An 18,995-nucleotide genomic window follows, 5' to 3' on the forward strand; every position below is an offset into this window, starting at 1 on the left:
GTTTTGTTGGTTGAATTTTCTGGTAAAAAGGTACAAATAGATTTCAATATTGTTAAAAGCAACCACCAACAAATTGTGACAGGCATCTTAACATATGGCATTTTTTTGTGTTGTTGGGTTGCTGTCTGAATGACAATTACAGAATATATACATTTAATCATATTAAACTAACACTTTAAAAACTCTCAATCCTTCCTGTTTAAATTTAAAAAAATGGAATAATTATCAGGTAAATGGCACAAAATAATGTACAATAAAATTCAGTCAGAAAAAATCACTAACATGAATGAATGAGAGAAATATACCGGCGTTTTGCATTTGTGCTAATTTTTTCTTTCACTTGCGCCCATTTTTTCTTTCATTTGCGGCGATTTGTATACAGGTAAATTTATACAGGTGAACGTTATTTTTTTATTTATCATGGTAAACCTCTTCCGTTAGCTAATTGTATATATGTTATAATTTGTTCATTGTAATGATTCTGGACTGTTATTTGTCGATCCTTTTAGTTTTCAATGGGTGCAGCTACCCAGAAATGAGGTCCATAATGTGAAGTTGAGCATAATTATAATTATATAAGTACTTAGTACGTAGTCTAACAATGCATGACATTTGTCATCAGAAGGAGCGTTAGACATTATGTTAAACATGAAGCAGTCTTCGATTTCATCTGAGGGAAGGAATTGTAGCCCGAAAAATTGCGATTGGCATTTACCAGTGTCACTTGATTTGTCTTTATACTCTGTGCTTAGTGTAACACCAGTTCTGAGCCAGATGAAAACAACAAAAATTTACTTGCAGGGGACAGCAGTTATATACATGTTATAATTGACCATTCATAACATGTGTACAACTGGCGAACGGAAGAGGTTTATAATGATAAATAAAAATAACATTCACCTTTAGTTTACCTGTACAAAATCGGCACAAATGAAAAAATCAAAATGGGCACAAATGAAAAAATCAAATTGGCGCAAATGAAAGATGGAAAATTTAAATCAAAGTACTGAAGTACTGAACATCGGATGACCACAAGTTCTTGAGGATGGTCAAAAGCACTTGTCTCAGAAAAAAAAACATATCTCTTTACCTAAAACTGAGGTTAATGTACAGAGATATATTTTTTTCTGAGACAAGTTCGTGCGTGGATAATGAATAAATGGCAGGAAATTCAACTTCACCGTAATAACTATTATATTGTAGTGATACAAATCAGTATACACTGCATGAGTTGTTGTTTATATTATATTAAAATAACAGTTACATATATATATGATTTGAATCCATTTGTATATCATTCTATTCTACTATTCTAAAAATAGTGCAATGCAAGTGCATGGTGGACACGTTTCTGTAAAAATTCGATTTTTCTAAGATTGGATACCAGTAGGCATTCATATTTTCCCGCAAAATCAATTACAGAGTTACCGGTCCTTGACGGTATTTTCACAAAACGTTTTTTGAGATATTCTTCCGCATGCTTTAACACAATTTTTCGGTACGTGTGCATTGATATTATCAATGATTTTTTACTTATATATATATATCTAACTACAAAACATTTTCATATTATTAATTTATGTTGTAAACAAAAATATTTTTATCAGTATTCATTGAAGAGATGTATTTATATCAAACGATAAGGAATGTTATTTTGCACTCGTTTATGTGCGCGTATTTATCATGTTTATAGATCGGTTACAAACCCAAAACTAATTTACATAATGGAAATCTAGGCGATAGCAATACATCGGGATGACCTCAAGGTCATCGCGATGTAAAAATCGGCGCAAATGTCATATGCCCAAATACAGTTGAAAGTAAAACAATACTAAATTATATATTGTTTTATTAATTGCTCATGGTTACTAAAGCAAGCTCTTAACAATTGATTTTCATAAACAGCTTTAAAAAATAATGTACCTGCCTGAAGTACATGACTTGTCCAAATATCATCTGAGGAAAGAGATTCTTTTCCGAAAAAGGATTCTGTTACCTAAAATTATGTTTTATTAAGGTGAACAAATTTTATGAATAAAACTAAAGAGAGGTTCCTTTCCAAATTATTGATGTTAAAAAATGTCCCACTGAGATGACTGCAAATCCCAAGGGGAAACAATTTAGAAGGTTATAGTATGTCAAAGGAAAAGAAAACTCCATTAAACTTTGTATTTATGTACTTTCACCACTGACTAAACACTCAGCATTCAGGTGTAGAACAGAATCTAAATAAAAATGATTAGTGTGTTGAAGAAATGTATGTAAATTCATACTTGATTTTATAAACCGTCTTCAGGTAGTTGCAGCAATGAAGTATGTGTGTGTCACTGGGAGCTGTGTTATGTCAGAACTTTACAACTTATTGCAAGAGCTGGATCGACGTTACTTTCTACTAAATGACTTTAGATGGGAGTTCTCCATGTTAGACAGAAATCAAACAGATTGTATATCAGAAGATAAGGCCAGGTATGATGTATAAGTGATGACTTATGATGAATGATTAGACAAAACCAAACATTACTCCTTGGGATAACAATAAACATGAATGATTAGACAAAACCAAACATTACTCCTTGGGATAACAATAAACATGAATGATTAGACAAAACCAAACATTACTCCTTGGGATAACAATAAACATGAATGATTAGACAAAGCCAAACATTACTCCTTGGGATAACAATAAACATGAATGATTAGACAAAACCAAACATTACTCCTTGGGATAACAATAAATATGAATGATTAGACAAAACCAAACATTACTCCTTGGGATAACAATAAATATGAATGACTAGACAAAACCAAACATTACTCCTTGGGATAACAATAAATATGAATGATTAGACAAAGCCAAACATTACTCCTTGGGATAACAATAAACATGAATGATTAGACAAAGCCAAACATTACTCCTTGGGATAACAATAAATATGAATGATTAGACAAAGCCAAACATTACTCCTTGGGATAACAATAAACATGAATGATTAGACAAAGCCAAACATTACTCCTTGGGATAACAATAAACATGAATGATTAGACAAAGCCAAACATTTCTCCTTGGGATAACAATAAACATGATTGATTAAAGATGGATTCTGATTTTGTAAAGTTTTATAAAGTTTATTGAATATCAGAATATTTTTCAAATTATGATACTTCCCAGGAGAACAAGCAGCCCTTCATTGTAATTTTATCAAATTGGTAATCATACCACATCTCCTTATTTTTTTCTTATGGATAGATATAGGAAGATGTGGTATGAGTGCCAATGAGACAACTCTCCATCCAAGTTACAATTTATAATATAAAAGTAAACCATTATAGGTCAAGGTACGGCCTTCAACACAGAGCATTGGCTCACACCGAACAGCAAGCTATAAAGGGCCCCAAAAAATTACTAGTGTAAAACCATTCAAACAGAAAAACCAACGGTCTAATCTATATAAACACGAGAAACGAGAAACACGTATGAACTACATAAACCCTATTTTTAGCAATAGTACAAATGCAAACATATTTCAAAAATTGTGTTATCTCCTTTCAACTTTCCATATTCCTGTAAAAAAGACTGGAATATCCAGGGCAAGATTTTGTACATAATTCTTTTTATATTGAAAGTACACCCTTTGAAGTTTGTAACCTCACTGGACTTAGTTCAGTGATTGTAGTTGGTTCATACCTGTCATATTTGTTTTTCATAAATTGTTTTGTTATAAATTCAGAAGAGAAAACCTAACACCGTTAGTTTTCTCAATTGAATTATTTTATATTTTTCATGTTGGGGCCTTTTATAGCCAACTATACAGTATGGGTTTTTCTCATTGTTGAAGACTGTACGGTTGCCTATAATTGCTTACATCCACTTTATTTGAACTTTGGTGGATAGTTGTCTCATTGGGAATCATATCTCATCTCCTTATTTTTATATTAAGTTTTTGATAAACATTGATATGAAAGTTAACGTTCACCTTACAAAGCATGTTATTTATTCCTTTTGGAATAAATATAGATATGTGTAAATTTTTATCAAACATGCCAAAATGTTATAAAGTTTTTGCCTTTTGTTTTATACATCCTTAAAACTTCTTTTAAGAATAAAAGGATAATTATACGTAACTTGTACCATGTGTACTTACATATTTATTTTCAACCTTGTATCAAGTGTCACACTTGCATCTTATTAATTTCCAAATGTAATTATCAGTTTCCAATAAGGAATCCAGATGGTATTTGTTACCTGCATTTCATGAGGCCAGAGCAGGTCTAGTGACTGCTCTACTCGTTCCATCAGAACCATGTGTGGAACTAAGGCTTTTTTTTATAATCGAATGCTTTAGAGGGAATCTAGTTTGTGTTATCTGTATCTCCAACAGTTTCCTTTCAACATTGTTCAAACTGTGCACATTGATTGTACACAAATTAAAGGTTAAAAATAGACAAAGATTATATTATCTTTAGTTAATATATTCTAAAACTTTTCTTGCTACCTCTAGAATGAAAAATCTTGAAAAATGGGCCAGACTGTTGTGGAACCTAAATTATTTGTCCTAAAGATGTTAAAGTTATGACTGTTTGTTGACCATAAGACAAATTACATTGTTGTAGATGGATGGTGCAAGCAGTACATGGTAAATATTTCTCTAAAAGAAAGTGGGAATATTTTGTTACCCATCGCCCAGCTCCAGGGAGTGGTGTATCATTTGCAGAGATTGAAGTTATGTTATGTGATATACCAAATCGTATGGAGGTACAAGATGAACAGAATGAAGCTGATAAAGAGAGAGAAGGTGAGCAAAGGAATTTTTTATCAAGGTTTCTTTTTCCGCATGAATTATATATATACTGTTAAAATCACAAACATATAAGAAAATACCAAGTGTGTGTGTTTGGGGGGCAAAAAAATCTCAAAGTCAAAAAGAAGGACATACAACACCATTACCAGAAAAAAAGACAAAAGATAACAACAATCCACCAAAGTACCACAAGTATCATAGTATACCATCTAAGAACCATTCAGAATAAAGTTTAGTACAAATGTACATGATTGATATTTAATTTTTTAAAAGCTAAATTAAGGAGACAAAGATTGGCAGAGGAAGAAATTGAAAGAGAGAAAGAGAGACTAAGGAAAGAAAGAGAAGAACAAAGAAGAAGAAAAGATGAGGTTTGATACACCATTATGAGTAATATTATTATCATTAACAAATTGGATGTACTATCTGTAAAGCAAATATGTACTTTCTGTGTCAAATTTAGAAGGACAACCAAAAAAGTTATTTATAATCAACCAAATCCTGAGTTTTGAGCTGGTAGTTGTTACATTTGTTTTAGCTATCAAAGCTAGCTTCCTATAGTATCAAGCACATGTTGACCCAGCTTTCTAAATTATATAGATATAAGAAGATGTGGTATGAGTGCCAATGAGACAACTCTCCATCCAAGTCAAAATTTAAAAAAGTAAACCATTATAGGTCAAAGTACGGTCTTCAACATGGAGCCTTGGCTCACACCGAACAGTAAGCTATAATGGGCCCCAAAAATTACTAGTGTAAAACCATTCAAACAGAAAAAACCAACGGTCTTATCTATATAAAAAACGAGAAACGAGAAACACTTATGAACCACATCAACAAACGACAACTACTGAACATCAGATTCCTGACTTAGGTATGCCTTCTTTTATTTCCTTTTTATGCATTGATTGTTATTTATTTATGTCCAGGTGCAAATATTAATGCATATTCAGGATCAATCAATACATGAGTGATTGCCATTACTAAAGAGTATTGTTGTAGGGAATTGTGTACATATATTTAGCATATGTATATTTAGAAAATGTTAAGTCATTGGTAAGGGGTGTATGCTGGGTTTAAATTATTTTTTCATTACCTTGCAGGAGAACAAAAGATTAGAGGGAGAACGTATCAGGAAACTAAATGATGATGAAGGTAAGAAAATAGAAATAATTATTTAGTATGTGTATATAGTATACAATGTATTTTAACATTTGACTAACAGAGGGAAGTCATTAGTATTTTTTGTAGTATTGAAATATCAACAAAATTGTTATACAGCTTAAACTTTTTAGTCATTTTATATCTGAAAGTTTTGGATAAATGTAGAAAAATCAAGGGCACTGTCTGCAGTAGCTGATTTAGATGAAGAACTTGAGGCTGATGATGAAGTTGCTCAAATATTTGTCAATGCTGATGAACCTGAAGGTTACAATGAAAACGAATTCAATCCTGAAGATAACAATGAATCTGATGATGATGAGGTTTCTGAAAGAGGTTTGGATTGAGATTGTGACATATAGGCTTATAGGGGATTGTATTAAAAGCTGGTGACACTCAGATGTAGGAATTGAATTCTCACCAAGCATGATTGTTTGTGATTGTGATTAAGGCTATTCACTCTTACATAGTGATAAGGTTATCACAGAACACTGTTGCTGAAACGCTTGTAAGTGGCAGTTGGAAAGGCTTATCTCACTATCAGGATTTTCGCAGATTGTATATAAGTTTTGTAGGTAGATGTGAGGATGTGGTGACACATGTATTAGGGTTCTGTTATCACAGTTTGCGATTATAAGCACTAGGTTGAGAACAAAAGTTTTAAAAGTAAATGCTTTGTTACATACGCTAAAAAGAGATTGATAGCATTTTTACTAACTCTGTCTCAGCATGATTATGTAGTCATTATTAAAAACTAGATGCAGCATGGTTTAGTGTTTAATAAAGATGTATGTTTTAATTCCCAACTACCAAACAATTTTCCCATTGAAAAACAATATTTTCTACTTGCCCATCTTTTTCAAGCTCATAGGAATTTTGATAGATAAAAATTGATGTATAATAAGTACTCTGCTTTTTTTTATTTCGCGAAAGTGAGACATAGCGATCCTAGATTCCGGTAGGTGCGGCGTCAACATTTAGGTTCAGTCTGTGGTTAAAGTTTTTTTAGACATCAGTAACTTTGTCAAACCTTCATGGAATTTTATGAAATTTGGACAGAAGCTTGTTTATGACCAAAATACAGTATCCAGAGCAAAATTCCGAAAATATTTATTTTCATTTTTTCATATTTTACTAATAAATGGACTTAGATTTTTTAGATTTTTTTACAGTTAACATTCAGATTCAGTCTGAGGTTAAAGTTTTTCAGTCATCAATAACTTTGTCAAACCTTCATGGAATTTTATGAAATTTGGACAGAAGCTTGTTTATGATCAAAATACAGTATCCATAGCAAAATTTTGAAAATATTTATTCTCATTTTTCCATATTCTAATGATAAATGGACTTAGTTTTTTTTTTACAGTTAACAAGTAGATACAGTCTAGGGTTAAAGTTTGTTACACATCAAATACTTTGTCAAACCTTCATAGAATTTTATGAAACTTTGGCAGAAGCTTTTTTATGATTAAGAGCTGATGTCTGATGCAAAGTTTTGAAAATATATTTTCATTTTCAGTATTTTTCTGATAGATGGACTTATGTTTTTACAGTTAACATTTACAGACAGCCTGGGATTGAATTTTTTTGACATGATAAGTTTGTAAACCTTCATGGATTGTTATGAAACTTGGACAGAAGCTAATCTTCAAGACCAAGAAATAGCATCTAAAGAAAAAGTTTGATTTTTTTTTTAAATTCTGTATTTTACTAATAAATGGACTCACCTTTTAAGTCAACATTACACTTTTACACTGACTGCAGCAATCGTAGGCGAGACACAGGGTTCTGCGGAACCCCTTAAGAATTTTTTAGCATCATCCAACATAATTTTGAATATAGTATTTTTCGAAAGAATCAGCAGTTTAGCTAATATAAGAATTAGAAGATGTGGTATGATTGTAAATTAGACAACTATCCACCAAAGACCAAAAGACAATGAAATAAAACCCTACAGGACACTGTATGTCCTTTAACAATGAGCAAAACTAATTCCATAGTTAATATTGTTTAATGATGTTTAATACCACTTTCAAACCCTTGGCTATATCATGGCGGACAGATGTTATAAGTGGAGGAAGCTGGAGAATCACCAATATCACAGAGGCCCCCTTGGTTTAAAGTAAAAAAAACAAAGTTTAGTTCTATGTTTCCCTGCTTAGATACAATAATTCCAATTAATAGAACGAAGGAAAGATATTATTATACTTGTTAAAGGTTTTATTGTGAAGTTCATATTGTTGGGCCTGTTTTTTTATATTTTAGGTTTTTAAAATGAAAATACATTAATTTATATGTGTTGAATATACTAAAAATTGCATGTTTTGTTTCAAGATTACAATAGACAGATAGAAAAAGGTGTGGAACATATAATCAGAGTATATCTTAGTTAGATGTTTGCTTGTCTATCTATAAAACTAATATATTATTCTTACAAATGGCATATAAGGTCTTCAAACTCTTCAGTTCTCCGACTTTATCTCTAAGTGAATTCTTGGGGAATTTATTAATACAATTGTCTCATGTCTGTCTTTCAAGTTGTATATGTTTTTTTTTCACAATTTCTATTAATTTATTAATTTTGTTTTTCAATATTAATTTCTTGACAATTTAAATGTGATATTATTTTTTTATTATCTAAGTAATAGATAGAGATTTACCCAAATTTTATGAAGATTTTTTGTTTTTATTTTAAGTTGCCAACAATTTAAAACAGAAATTTTAGTTTAAATTTTGGATAAAAATGATTTGCAATAATTGAATCATAAGTTAGAATGGATATACAGACAAAGAGAGGCACTATTTTTAATAACAAATGTACTTTCATATGAGTGATATCAATTTTGAAGGATTTTATTGTAAATCAGAACAGCAATGCAGTAGGTTCAAGAAGGGTCAATATTGGCCCTTGAATTTCATGAAATTTAAATTCAGTAATATAAGAAAAGATTTGAAGAAAAAGATATGTAAAAATATATGACAAATACAATAACTACCAGCTTTGACAAATTTCAACAGTAATAATTTCATTATGACAACACAATTGTACTCTCTAATGATGAAAATCATAATTTTGATTGACTATTATCAAAATGATGATACATGTAGTTATGTCAGCTGACGTTGGCCACAAGCATCCACTACCATAATTTTTTTTTATGGTGTGTCTGTCACACATATACATAAATACATCTTTTTAGGACAAATTAATTTTGGGTGAAGGATGTGGCCAATGTTTTCCAGAAGGAAGTAAATCTTTGAAATGCAGTTAAACAGGAAATATGGCTAAAATCTGGTTAAATTTTATACTTTTGAAGCTGAAAACATTGTTTTGTTTTAAACAAACAGTAAACTGAAAAATATGTCTAGTTTAGTTTATTTTGCATATTTTAGATCATAAATATTGGTTTTTAGATAAGATATTAGTAGCACATTTTAAGTCATAATTTAAAGACCAAAAACAGGCCTTCCTGTCCTACTCCTTAAAAATCTTATTACATTTTGCTATTCTTTTCCTTATCATGTGCAATGTTTAAAACTTTGAACAAGAGTGAAACCTGCCTATTCCAAACCCCTTTAGAATTAAATATTTAGTTCAGATAAAACACAGATGTTCATTTTACACAGGTTAACTTACTGAAGAATATTTGATGTGCATTTGTAAACAATAGTTCAGTTTAGACATATTTTTGATTTACACAGTTTTTAGGTATGATCAAGTATGAATAGGCTTCACTGTTTTATTGGTAAATCATCAAACAAACATTTTTACAGTACAAGTTTTCTTTCAGTTTTCAGTTTTCTAATTTCATGTCTATCTATTCTTTTTTCTGCAATTCCTAGCATATTTATGGTTCTTATTTATACAGATGATATGTACTACTTATTATTCCATAGACAAGCATGAAGTACAGTTGGAAGAAGGAATAGTAATACAAAATGATATAGGTTCAGTACCAATGCAGTGATTTCACATGCATGTCTTTGCATCATGTGTGTACAGTTTATTAATGTACTGGTGTTTGTAATTGTTGGCACTAATTTTATGTAAAGTAATGTTTAAAATTATATTTATCAGTCAGCAAATTAGGTATTACATTAAATCTTTGATTGCTATGATTCAAAATTTTTGTTTGTTGTGCTGATACTGAATTACTAGTATTAACCTGAACAACTATTTTGAATGTGTTTATTTCATTAAACATTTTATTTGTGGCTTTCACTTGGAACAATTCTTAACTAATATTTTTAAATTGTTTTCATGTTCTTACTTCTCTCAGTTAGAAAACAGAAAAAAATAAAAACAATTTGTTGGTGTATTCCTCCAAAATATAAACATTTGAACACCAAGGCATAGGAAACACAACAATACAATAGAAAAAAAAAGATTTCTTAATCTTACCATAAGGTATTTCTTGATGCTAAGCTTTCTCACAATAGCCATATTTTCAGGTTATAAGCAGGTAAAGTCCAATAGAAGCAAGTCAACCTTGCATGATTCCAGTATCAATTACTTTTCTGTGTGCATGCTATTTTCTTATTTTCACAATACTAAACAGTCATAGTAAAGAATTGAAGAATCTGATAAAGCTGTTAAAAGGTGCAATTTTATAAGTAAACTACACATGTATTAACATTACCTTAAGTTTAAAAATTTTGAATTTGAGATCAATTTCGAAAATGAAATAAAATGGTATAATAAATTTTTTTTATTAGTTATATCTTGATATATTATTGTTAAAACAGTATTTATGTGAAAAATTATTTACATTTAAGTTTTTCTTTAGAAAGGATGTAATTTATCTGAGAGGTACTTTTTTAAATCTTTTTGTAGAAAGAAGAAAGGAAGAAGAAAGAATAAGAGAAGAGGAGGTAAATGTTTTGATAAACATAGGAACAAATGAATGCCATTTCTTTTTTGCCCTTTGATTGTGTTCAGTCAGAAAATTATGTTATGTGAACCCATTTTGAATTGTCCATGATTTTTTCACCACATGTTTAAACAAAATCATAAGTTGAATCATTTGCTATTTGTTGTCCCCCTTCAGTTTTTTGATTTTATAATCTTCTGTTTCACCTTCAGTTCTTAAATCTGATTTTTTTTATGCTTGTGCTTCACTTTTAAAGATTACAAAATAGATGTTTATGTACTCCTGTAAAGAAAACCTTGATAAATGCATGAAAGTACATGAAACAGAACTGCTGAACATACATGAACAAACTTTGATAGAATATAGATTTTCCATTGTCCTTTATTTGTATGTGCAGTACACAGGTTTGCTTAAATTTTGAATTTGTAAAAGTTCATTTCTTGAGAAGCTGTGATGATACATAAAGGATATTTCATTATTCCTGTGTCTTATATACAATACAAAATTTGAAGCACAAAGAGTAACTTGTCAAGTTTTATGAATTAATAAATATAGAAACATGTTAATGGCCAACAAATAAACAACACAAGTTAAAAAGAAAGATACTTTGAAGGAGTTTCATTGATTGCACATACCATATTACAAGCCCTAAATAGACCCCAGTTTATACAAGACTGTTATAAATTGAACAGAAATGACCAATATCTGACATGATCACTACATTCTCAAAAGGAAAAAGCACATGAAAAATTCCTGACTTGGGATAGGCACTAACATGTGAGGGAACTTATGTTACCAGTATTAAGTATGCCCTACTGCCTATTAGCTCAGCCAATGGTAAAACAAAAAGTAATCAAAGTTGAATAAAATCAGCATTGATTTAAATATCACATCTAAATAAAAACAAGAGTGCACACGCTGAAATGTCTCGCCTTCTTTACTAATCATTGATATTATGTTGATAGTCCTAAATATAAAGCTTTATTACAACTGTCACATAAACTTAACATTAACCAAGTAAACTAAACATTGACCAATGAACCATGAAAATGAGGTCAAGGTCAGATGAACCATGCTAGGCAGGCATGTACAGCTAACAATTCTTCCATACAACAAATATAGTTGACCTATTGCTTATAGTTTAAGAAAAACAGACGAAAACACAAAAACTTAACACTGAGCAATGAACCTTGAAAATGAGGTCAAGGTCAAATAAAACCTGCGTGATTGACATATAGATCATAAAATATTTCCATACACCAAATATAGTTGAACTATTGCATATAGTATTAGAAAAAAAGACCAAAACTCAAAAACTTAACTTTGACCACTGAACCATGAAAATGAGGTCAAGGTAAGATGACACCTGCCAGCTAGACATGTACACCTTACAATCATTCCATACACCAAATATAGCTGACCTATTGCATGCAGTATTAGAAAAAAAGACCAAAACTCAAAAACTTAACTTTGACCACTGAACCATGAAAATGAGGTCAAGGTCAGATGACACCTGCCAGCTAGACATGTACACCTTACAATCATTCCATACACCAAATATAGTAGACCTATTGCATACAGTATAAGAAAAACAGACCAAAACACAAAAACTTAACTATAACCACTGAACCATGAAAATGAGGTCAAGGTCAGATGACACCTGCCAGTTGGACATGTACACCTTACAGTCCTTCCATACACCGAATATACTAGACCTATTGCTTATAGTATCTGAGATATGGACTTGACCACGAAAACTTAACCTTGTTCACTGATCCATGAAATGAGGTCGAGGTCAAGTGAAAACTGTCTGACGGGCATGAGGACCTTGCAAGGTAGGCACATACCAAATATAGTTATCCTATTACTTATAATAAGAGAGAATTTAACATTACAAAAAATCTGAACTTTTTTTTCAAGTAGTCACTGAACCATGAAAATGAGGTCAAGGACGTTGGACATGTGACTGACGGAAACTTCGTAACATGAGACATCCATATACGAAGTATTAAGCATCCAGGTCTTCCATCTTCTAAAATATAAAGCTTTTAAGAAGTTAGCTAACGCCGCCGCCGCCGCCGGATCGCTATCCCTATGTCGAGCTTTCTGCGACAAAAGTCGCAGGCTCGACAACAATACTATTCAATAGAATGCTCACAGCTACTGAGAGCAAACTCAAATTATTTTTGGAAATAATTTGTTTACACTCTTATATGTCATCCATTGTGTGTCAATTTACTTTCATATTGCAGCATCAGTATTGTGCAAGAAAGTGCTTCATTGTTTTATTATTCATAAAACCACAGATATTTTATTACTACAATAATTCTATGGAATACTGTGACTTACAATTTATGTTCAATGGACTTTGGTTAAGATTTGTAATAAGGCACATATCTCTTCAAATTTATTTTGAATGCTGCATTTAGTAATGCATAAGACTTTTATACTCACCAGGAACTGAGACGATTGAAAGAGTTGGAAGAGAAGCAAAGGTTAGAGAGGGAGAGAAGACAGAAGGAAGAAGAAGAATTATATAAAGATGTGGAAAAACTTGCAAGAGTAAGTGGACAGTTTCATACAATTTACTTCTTGTGTTGCATACTCTACCATCTTTATTATTTTTTGGTGACAATTTTTATAATAATAATAACATATAATAAATTCTTTATTTAGAGATGGTAAACACAGTTAGTTACAACAAAATAATCTTCAATGAGGCCCTCACACGCAATACAATCAAAAACAGATATTTACACAGCTTATTTACAATCATAGATTTCATGTATCATTATAAAAGATAAAACAGTTAAAAACTGCAATAGTACCTAAACAAAATACAAATGGTTTATTGATACTGTGTAGTTTCATGTTTAAAACTGTTAAATCAGTCTCTGAGCAATGCTTCTGTGAATGATTTCTGCACAGTTTTACTTATTTATCTGATGAATTAAAACTTGTGTACTTTGTATAAAAATATCTATATTTCATCTCCCCTGGCATTGTATTTTTTCAAACACAAAACTTCTATCCAACAACTTCACTTCAGATATAGTTGACAGATTATTATGAAGTTTAAAGACAATGTTTTTTAAAGTTTAAACGAGGGCTGATTTTGATCATGGGAATTGTGGCACCACTTTTTCAGTTTATTCAATACTGAATTTTTGATGTCCATGAGCATTTATTTTTCATCAGATTTTGATGCGTTGTTAGCATTCTTTATAAAAGTCTCTATCTTAAAGTTGTTTCTAGATTTGACATAACTGTACAGTTTTGGGTAAAGACTGCATGAAATGTAATCAAACCCTATGGCACTGACTTGATATCTATATCTTCCAAGGTTTATCACTACCTTTGATAGTTCAAACAAAATAGTGCAGTGAAGTGATCATTATTTAGATCCTATCAAGTCAATGACATGCAATTTATTGATGATACTTGATATTTAAGTTAGAATATGATGTGTATTTGAATTACCATACTTGTCAAGAAAACATTTTTTATTAAAAATTAAAAAAGTAATACATGGTGTATGAATCTGTTATAAAAATAAGTTTAACTACAAATGCACTATTATGAAGAAAGGAAGACAACTCCAAGCAATCTTTACCCTTCAGTGCTCACAAGCACTTTGATTGGGATATGAAGGCCAGTTATGAAGGGTTAAATTGGGGTCATCCTAAAAAAAAATCTTCTTTATTTTTTCTTGAAATCTTTATGAAAACTGTTGATGGCATTGTAAATTGCTTTACCTTTATGGTTTTTCTAATATAAAAATGTCGGATTACTTCTGTAAGAGTTACTATTCTTAAGAACAATTGCAATACATTTTGAAAAGGAATGCTAAAGAATCTAAAAATTATAGCATAATGTTTTGACTTTTTATAAGAGCTTTTATGATAGATGTACTATTCAATTATTTAGGATGCAAAGGAAGAGGAGAAGAATGCTAAGAATGAAGAGGATCAGAGACGTAAGAATTCATCAGGCTTTGAAATAAGGGATTGCATGGAAGCCTGTTGCTCTCAGAAATTCTAGAGCACTATTTAGAACTGACCAAAAAGTTTTCTACTTGGCTGTTTTATATCACAAAATTTCCAACATTTTCACCAATTTTTGCCCATAAGTTGTCAATGTGATCACTTCTTCTCTTAAAAAAAAGCAGCTGAAAAATTTTATTGTACAATGTTTTAGTGTATTTATGCAATTGAAGTTATGATAATTATTTTCTAATTGTTAAATTGTCTTATGAGTAATAGTAGTACCAGGTTGAATTTTTATTCCTGATTTTTAGCTCAGCTGGCCCTATGGGCCTTGTGAGCTATTAACGTCACAGTTAAACTGAATGATCCTTAGGATATTTATTAAAAAAAAATGTTTTCTGTTTCTGCCATCAATCAATGCTAAAAATAGAACAAAAGGTTAAAATGTATTAATTGTCTAATATCTTAAAAATCTCTTGTTTATATTGGAGACTTTTCACTCTATCATTCGGATAGATATTGATAAATATATTAAATCTGTCTTTTTAAATGTAAGATATACCTTCTTGGTAGTCAAGGTGTCCTGATGGGGCTTGGCAATAGTATATATAAATAATTTGAACGTTGTTTTCAATTTAGACTTATTTGTATTTTTCGTTTGGGCTTGTATTATATTTGCCTGCGGGTTTATATGATCCATTCATCCTATTTCGACTCTTCAAAATTCAAGAGTCTATCCTTAATTGAGGTAAATTATATGGCCTTCCAAATACTGTTTCGATTCCTAACATCACTGAAGAGACATTAACTGTCGAAATCCGGATATGGTGTACAAAATTTTTTGCACCTCATGATTGTGGTATACCATCTTTTCCGCAAGTTTATTGTTTTCTGTTTGGTATTAAATTAATATTAAAGAACCATTTTGTTACATCTTGTGATCCTTTTATTTGGTAATCGCCAATGGCAGTCAGCAGGGTTTAAGAACATCCGTTGTTCAACCTGTTAGTCGAATGCTTTTTGTTTAAATATACTTTTTCACTTTTTTGGTCTTTTGGAAAATGTTGTTTGTGCTGTATTTAGACCCCTCTTCGAAGAAATTTTATTTGCATGCACACGTATAAAAATTGCGGTTTTTATCCAACGCAATCATAGGTTTGAACGTTGTTTTCAATTTAGACTTATATATAATCAAATGTATATTCAATGTTGACAAATGAGACTATAGTCTTCAGTGGAGCAATGGTCTTTTGAAAAAGATAAAACACTTCAAAATTTTTTTAAATCATTTAACCGGTATATGTTTTATTCATTAGAAGAACCAATAGAACTGGCAGAGAGATGCTTTTCTAGTTGACTAGTGGACAAATCTCCTTTCATTCAAACATACAATTATAGATTAAGTCAGACAGTATTAATTCACATTAACTCACATTATGACTTAGATTCCCTGCAATGGGAGACGAAATTTAATGAATGACCAAATTTTTGCAATGTGATGAAAACATTGTTGAAAAATTCCCTAAACCTTGCAGGTTTTTTTTTGTAGAAAATATTGCTTGATAAAATTTAATAAAAATATGGGCACACTAAATTAAATTGTTGTCCTTGGATTCTGCTTAAATTAAGGGCAAAAATATGGCAGCCCCAAAGTAAGGTGAGGAAAGGATGTATCTCAATTGTATTATTTATTGTCGAGCCTGCGACTTTTGTCGCAGAAAGCTTGACATAGGGATAGCGATCCGGCGGCGGAAGATGGAAGACCTGGATGCTTCATACTTTGTATATGGATGCCTCATGTTACGAAGTTTCCGTCAGTCACATGTCCAATGTCCTTGACCTCATTTTCATGGTTCAGTGACTACTTGAAAAAAAAGTTCAGATTTTTTGTAATGTTAAATTCTCTCTTATTATAAGTAATAGGATAACTATATTTGGTATGTGCGTACCTTGCAAGGTCCTCATGCCCGTCAGACAGTTTTCACTTGACCTCGACCTCATTTCATGGATCAGTGAACAAGGTTAAGTTTTCGTGGTCAAGTCCATATCTCAGATACTATAAGCAATAGGTCTAGTATATTCGGTGTATGGAAGGACTGTAAGGTGTACATGTCCAACTGGCAGGTGTCATCTGACCTTGACCTCATTTTCATGGTTCAGTGGTTATAGTTAAGTTTTTGTGTTTTGGTCTGTTTTTCTTATACTGTATGCAATAGGTCTACTTTTTTTGGTGTATGGAATGATTGTAAGGTGTACATGTCTAGCTGGCAGGTGTCATCTGACCTTGACCTCATTTTCATGGTTCAGTGGTCAAAGTTAAGTTTTTGAGTTTTGGTCTTTTTTTCTAATACTGCATGAAATAGGTCAGCTATATTTGGTGTATGGAATGATTGTAAGGTGTACATGTCTAGCTGGCAGGTGTCATCTTACCTTGACCTCATTTTCATGGTTCAGTGGTCAAAGTTAAGTTTTTGAGTTTTGGTCTTTTTTTCTAATACTATATGCAATAGTTCAACTATATTTGGTGTATGGAAATATTTTATGATCTATATGTCAGTCACGCAGGTTTTATTTGACCTTGACCTCATTTTCAAGGTTCATTGCTCAGTGTTAAAGTTTTTGTGTTTCGTCTGTTTTTCTTAAACTATAAGCAATAGGTCAACTATATTTGTTGTATGGAAGAATTGTTAGCTGTACATGCCTGCCTAGCATGGTTCATCTGACCTTGACCTCATTTTCATGGTTCATTGGTCAATGTTTAGTTTACTTGGTTAATGTTAAGTTTATGTGACAGTTGTAATAAAGCTTTATATTTAGGACTATCAACATAATATCAATGATTAGTAAAGAAGGCGAGACATTTCAGCGTGTGCACTCTTGTGCATTGAGTAATTATCTTTTTTTAATTGGTATTTGGCTAAAATTAAAACAAATTTATAACTGGAAATGAAATGAAGATCTGAAATTTTCAAATTAATATTTAAAAGATGTTTATTCTGAAAAATAATTGGTTGATGAAAACTGCATACATTTTTTTCAAAATATCATAAGCCATAAATGCACTTTGTACCTTATCTTTTAATCCAGGTTTACGTCACAAGAGACTACGGTATGACTTGAAAGTAGCTATGAAAACTCGAGACACATACAAACTTAAGTATACCATAAATGAGTTTAAGACTGAAAAAGTTGAAGATAAAGACATGGATCTTATAAAAGCTGAAAAACTACTGAAGGAGATATCTTGTAGAGATGGTATGTAAAACACTAGGATTACAGACATAATATTTGCATAAGTTTTTGGTTACTTGTTGTCTTAGATGAAAGGGCCAAAATTAAACACACCAAAATAAAACATCAAATGATCAATGCAAGATTTTCAATAATGAAAAGTACAACATTATTAGTATTGATAATGATCAAAAAATAAAAATTGCTCATATACATGCATAATGTAATATATTGAAAGAGAAAAAAAAGAAAACAATTACATTAATTATATAATATTATAAAATAAGTAAGGGCTGTTCCAGATTTAAACGCATGGGGTATGGGAGGTACTCAAAATAATAAATTGTGGGTGTTTGCATTTTTTCTTAGAATTTTGTAAGAATTATAAATAAAATGAAAATTTATATTACAAGTGGTTGAGGTCTAAAAAAAGTGCCTTCCATCCCTCCATGCCTTAAAATCTTGAACAGTCCTAAGGTCAACACATCAAAAGTTGTAACAATTTAATTATCCCTTTTTCTGGATTAACAATTGTAACAACACTTAGATTAATAAAATGTAGCTTCAATTGATCTGCCATCAGTTTTATGTTAAATTATTTCAATTAATACATTATGAATTTTAGATAAATTCTTTCAAATTTCATAAAAGGTTCTTAATGTTTTATATTGTGTTCTATTTCATTTGTCAAAACAATATTAAGTTTATTTACCTAATTAAACGACATCATGTCATTTATATGTTTTGGAGTTTAGTGTTGCGTCCATTTCGCTAAACTAGTATACATTATTGTTTAGGAACCCCTTGGGTGCGGGATTTTCTTCCTGAGTTGAAGACTCATTGGTGGCCTTGGGCTGTTTTTTGTTCTCAGGTTGTTGTCTCTTTGACACATTCCCAATTTCCATTCTCAATTCTATTGGAATTTTTACTGTGAAAGGGTTTATATC

The 18,995-nt window shown here is 31.0% G+C and overlaps 1 protein-coding gene across 6 annotated transcripts in view; it reads left to right on the top strand.

Moving 5' to 3' along the window:
* Window positions 1-18,995, top strand: part of LOC127728511 (trichohyalin-like) — a 30,967-nt gene that overhangs the window by 4,455 nt on the left and 7,517 nt on the right. For 3 of the 6 annotated variants that reach the window (XM_052235915.1, XM_052235905.1, XM_052235925.1), the window contains exons 3-11: window positions 2,297-2,466; window positions 4,612-4,793; window positions 5,073-5,170; window positions 5,903-5,954; window positions 6,129-6,296; window positions 10,795-10,832; window positions 13,289-13,393; window positions 14,759-14,807; window positions 17,905-18,072. In XM_052235915.1, the coding sequence (XP_052091875.1) occupies window positions 2,297-2,466; window positions 4,612-4,793; window positions 5,073-5,170; window positions 5,903-5,954; window positions 6,129-6,296; window positions 10,795-10,832; window positions 13,289-13,393; window positions 14,759-14,807; window positions 17,905-18,072 (1,030 nt within the window). Of the gene's footprint in view, window positions 1-2,296; window positions 2,467-4,611; window positions 4,794-5,072; window positions 5,171-5,902; window positions 5,955-6,128; window positions 6,297-8,294; window positions 8,319-9,857; window positions 9,909-10,794; window positions 10,833-13,288; window positions 13,394-14,758; window positions 14,808-17,904; window positions 18,073-18,995 lie in introns of all 6 variants that reach the window. The other 3 variants (XM_052235943.1, XM_052235934.1, XM_052235951.1) reach the window with 3 other exon arrangements.

The sequence above is a fragment of the Mytilus californianus genome, unplaced genomic scaffold (assembly GCF_021869535.1).
Source record: "Mytilus californianus isolate M0D057914Y unplaced genomic scaffold, xbMytCali1.0.p SCAF_1, whole genome shotgun sequence".
NCBI classification, from domain to species: domain Eukaryota; kingdom Metazoa; phylum Mollusca; class Bivalvia; order Mytilida; family Mytilidae; genus Mytilus; species Mytilus californianus.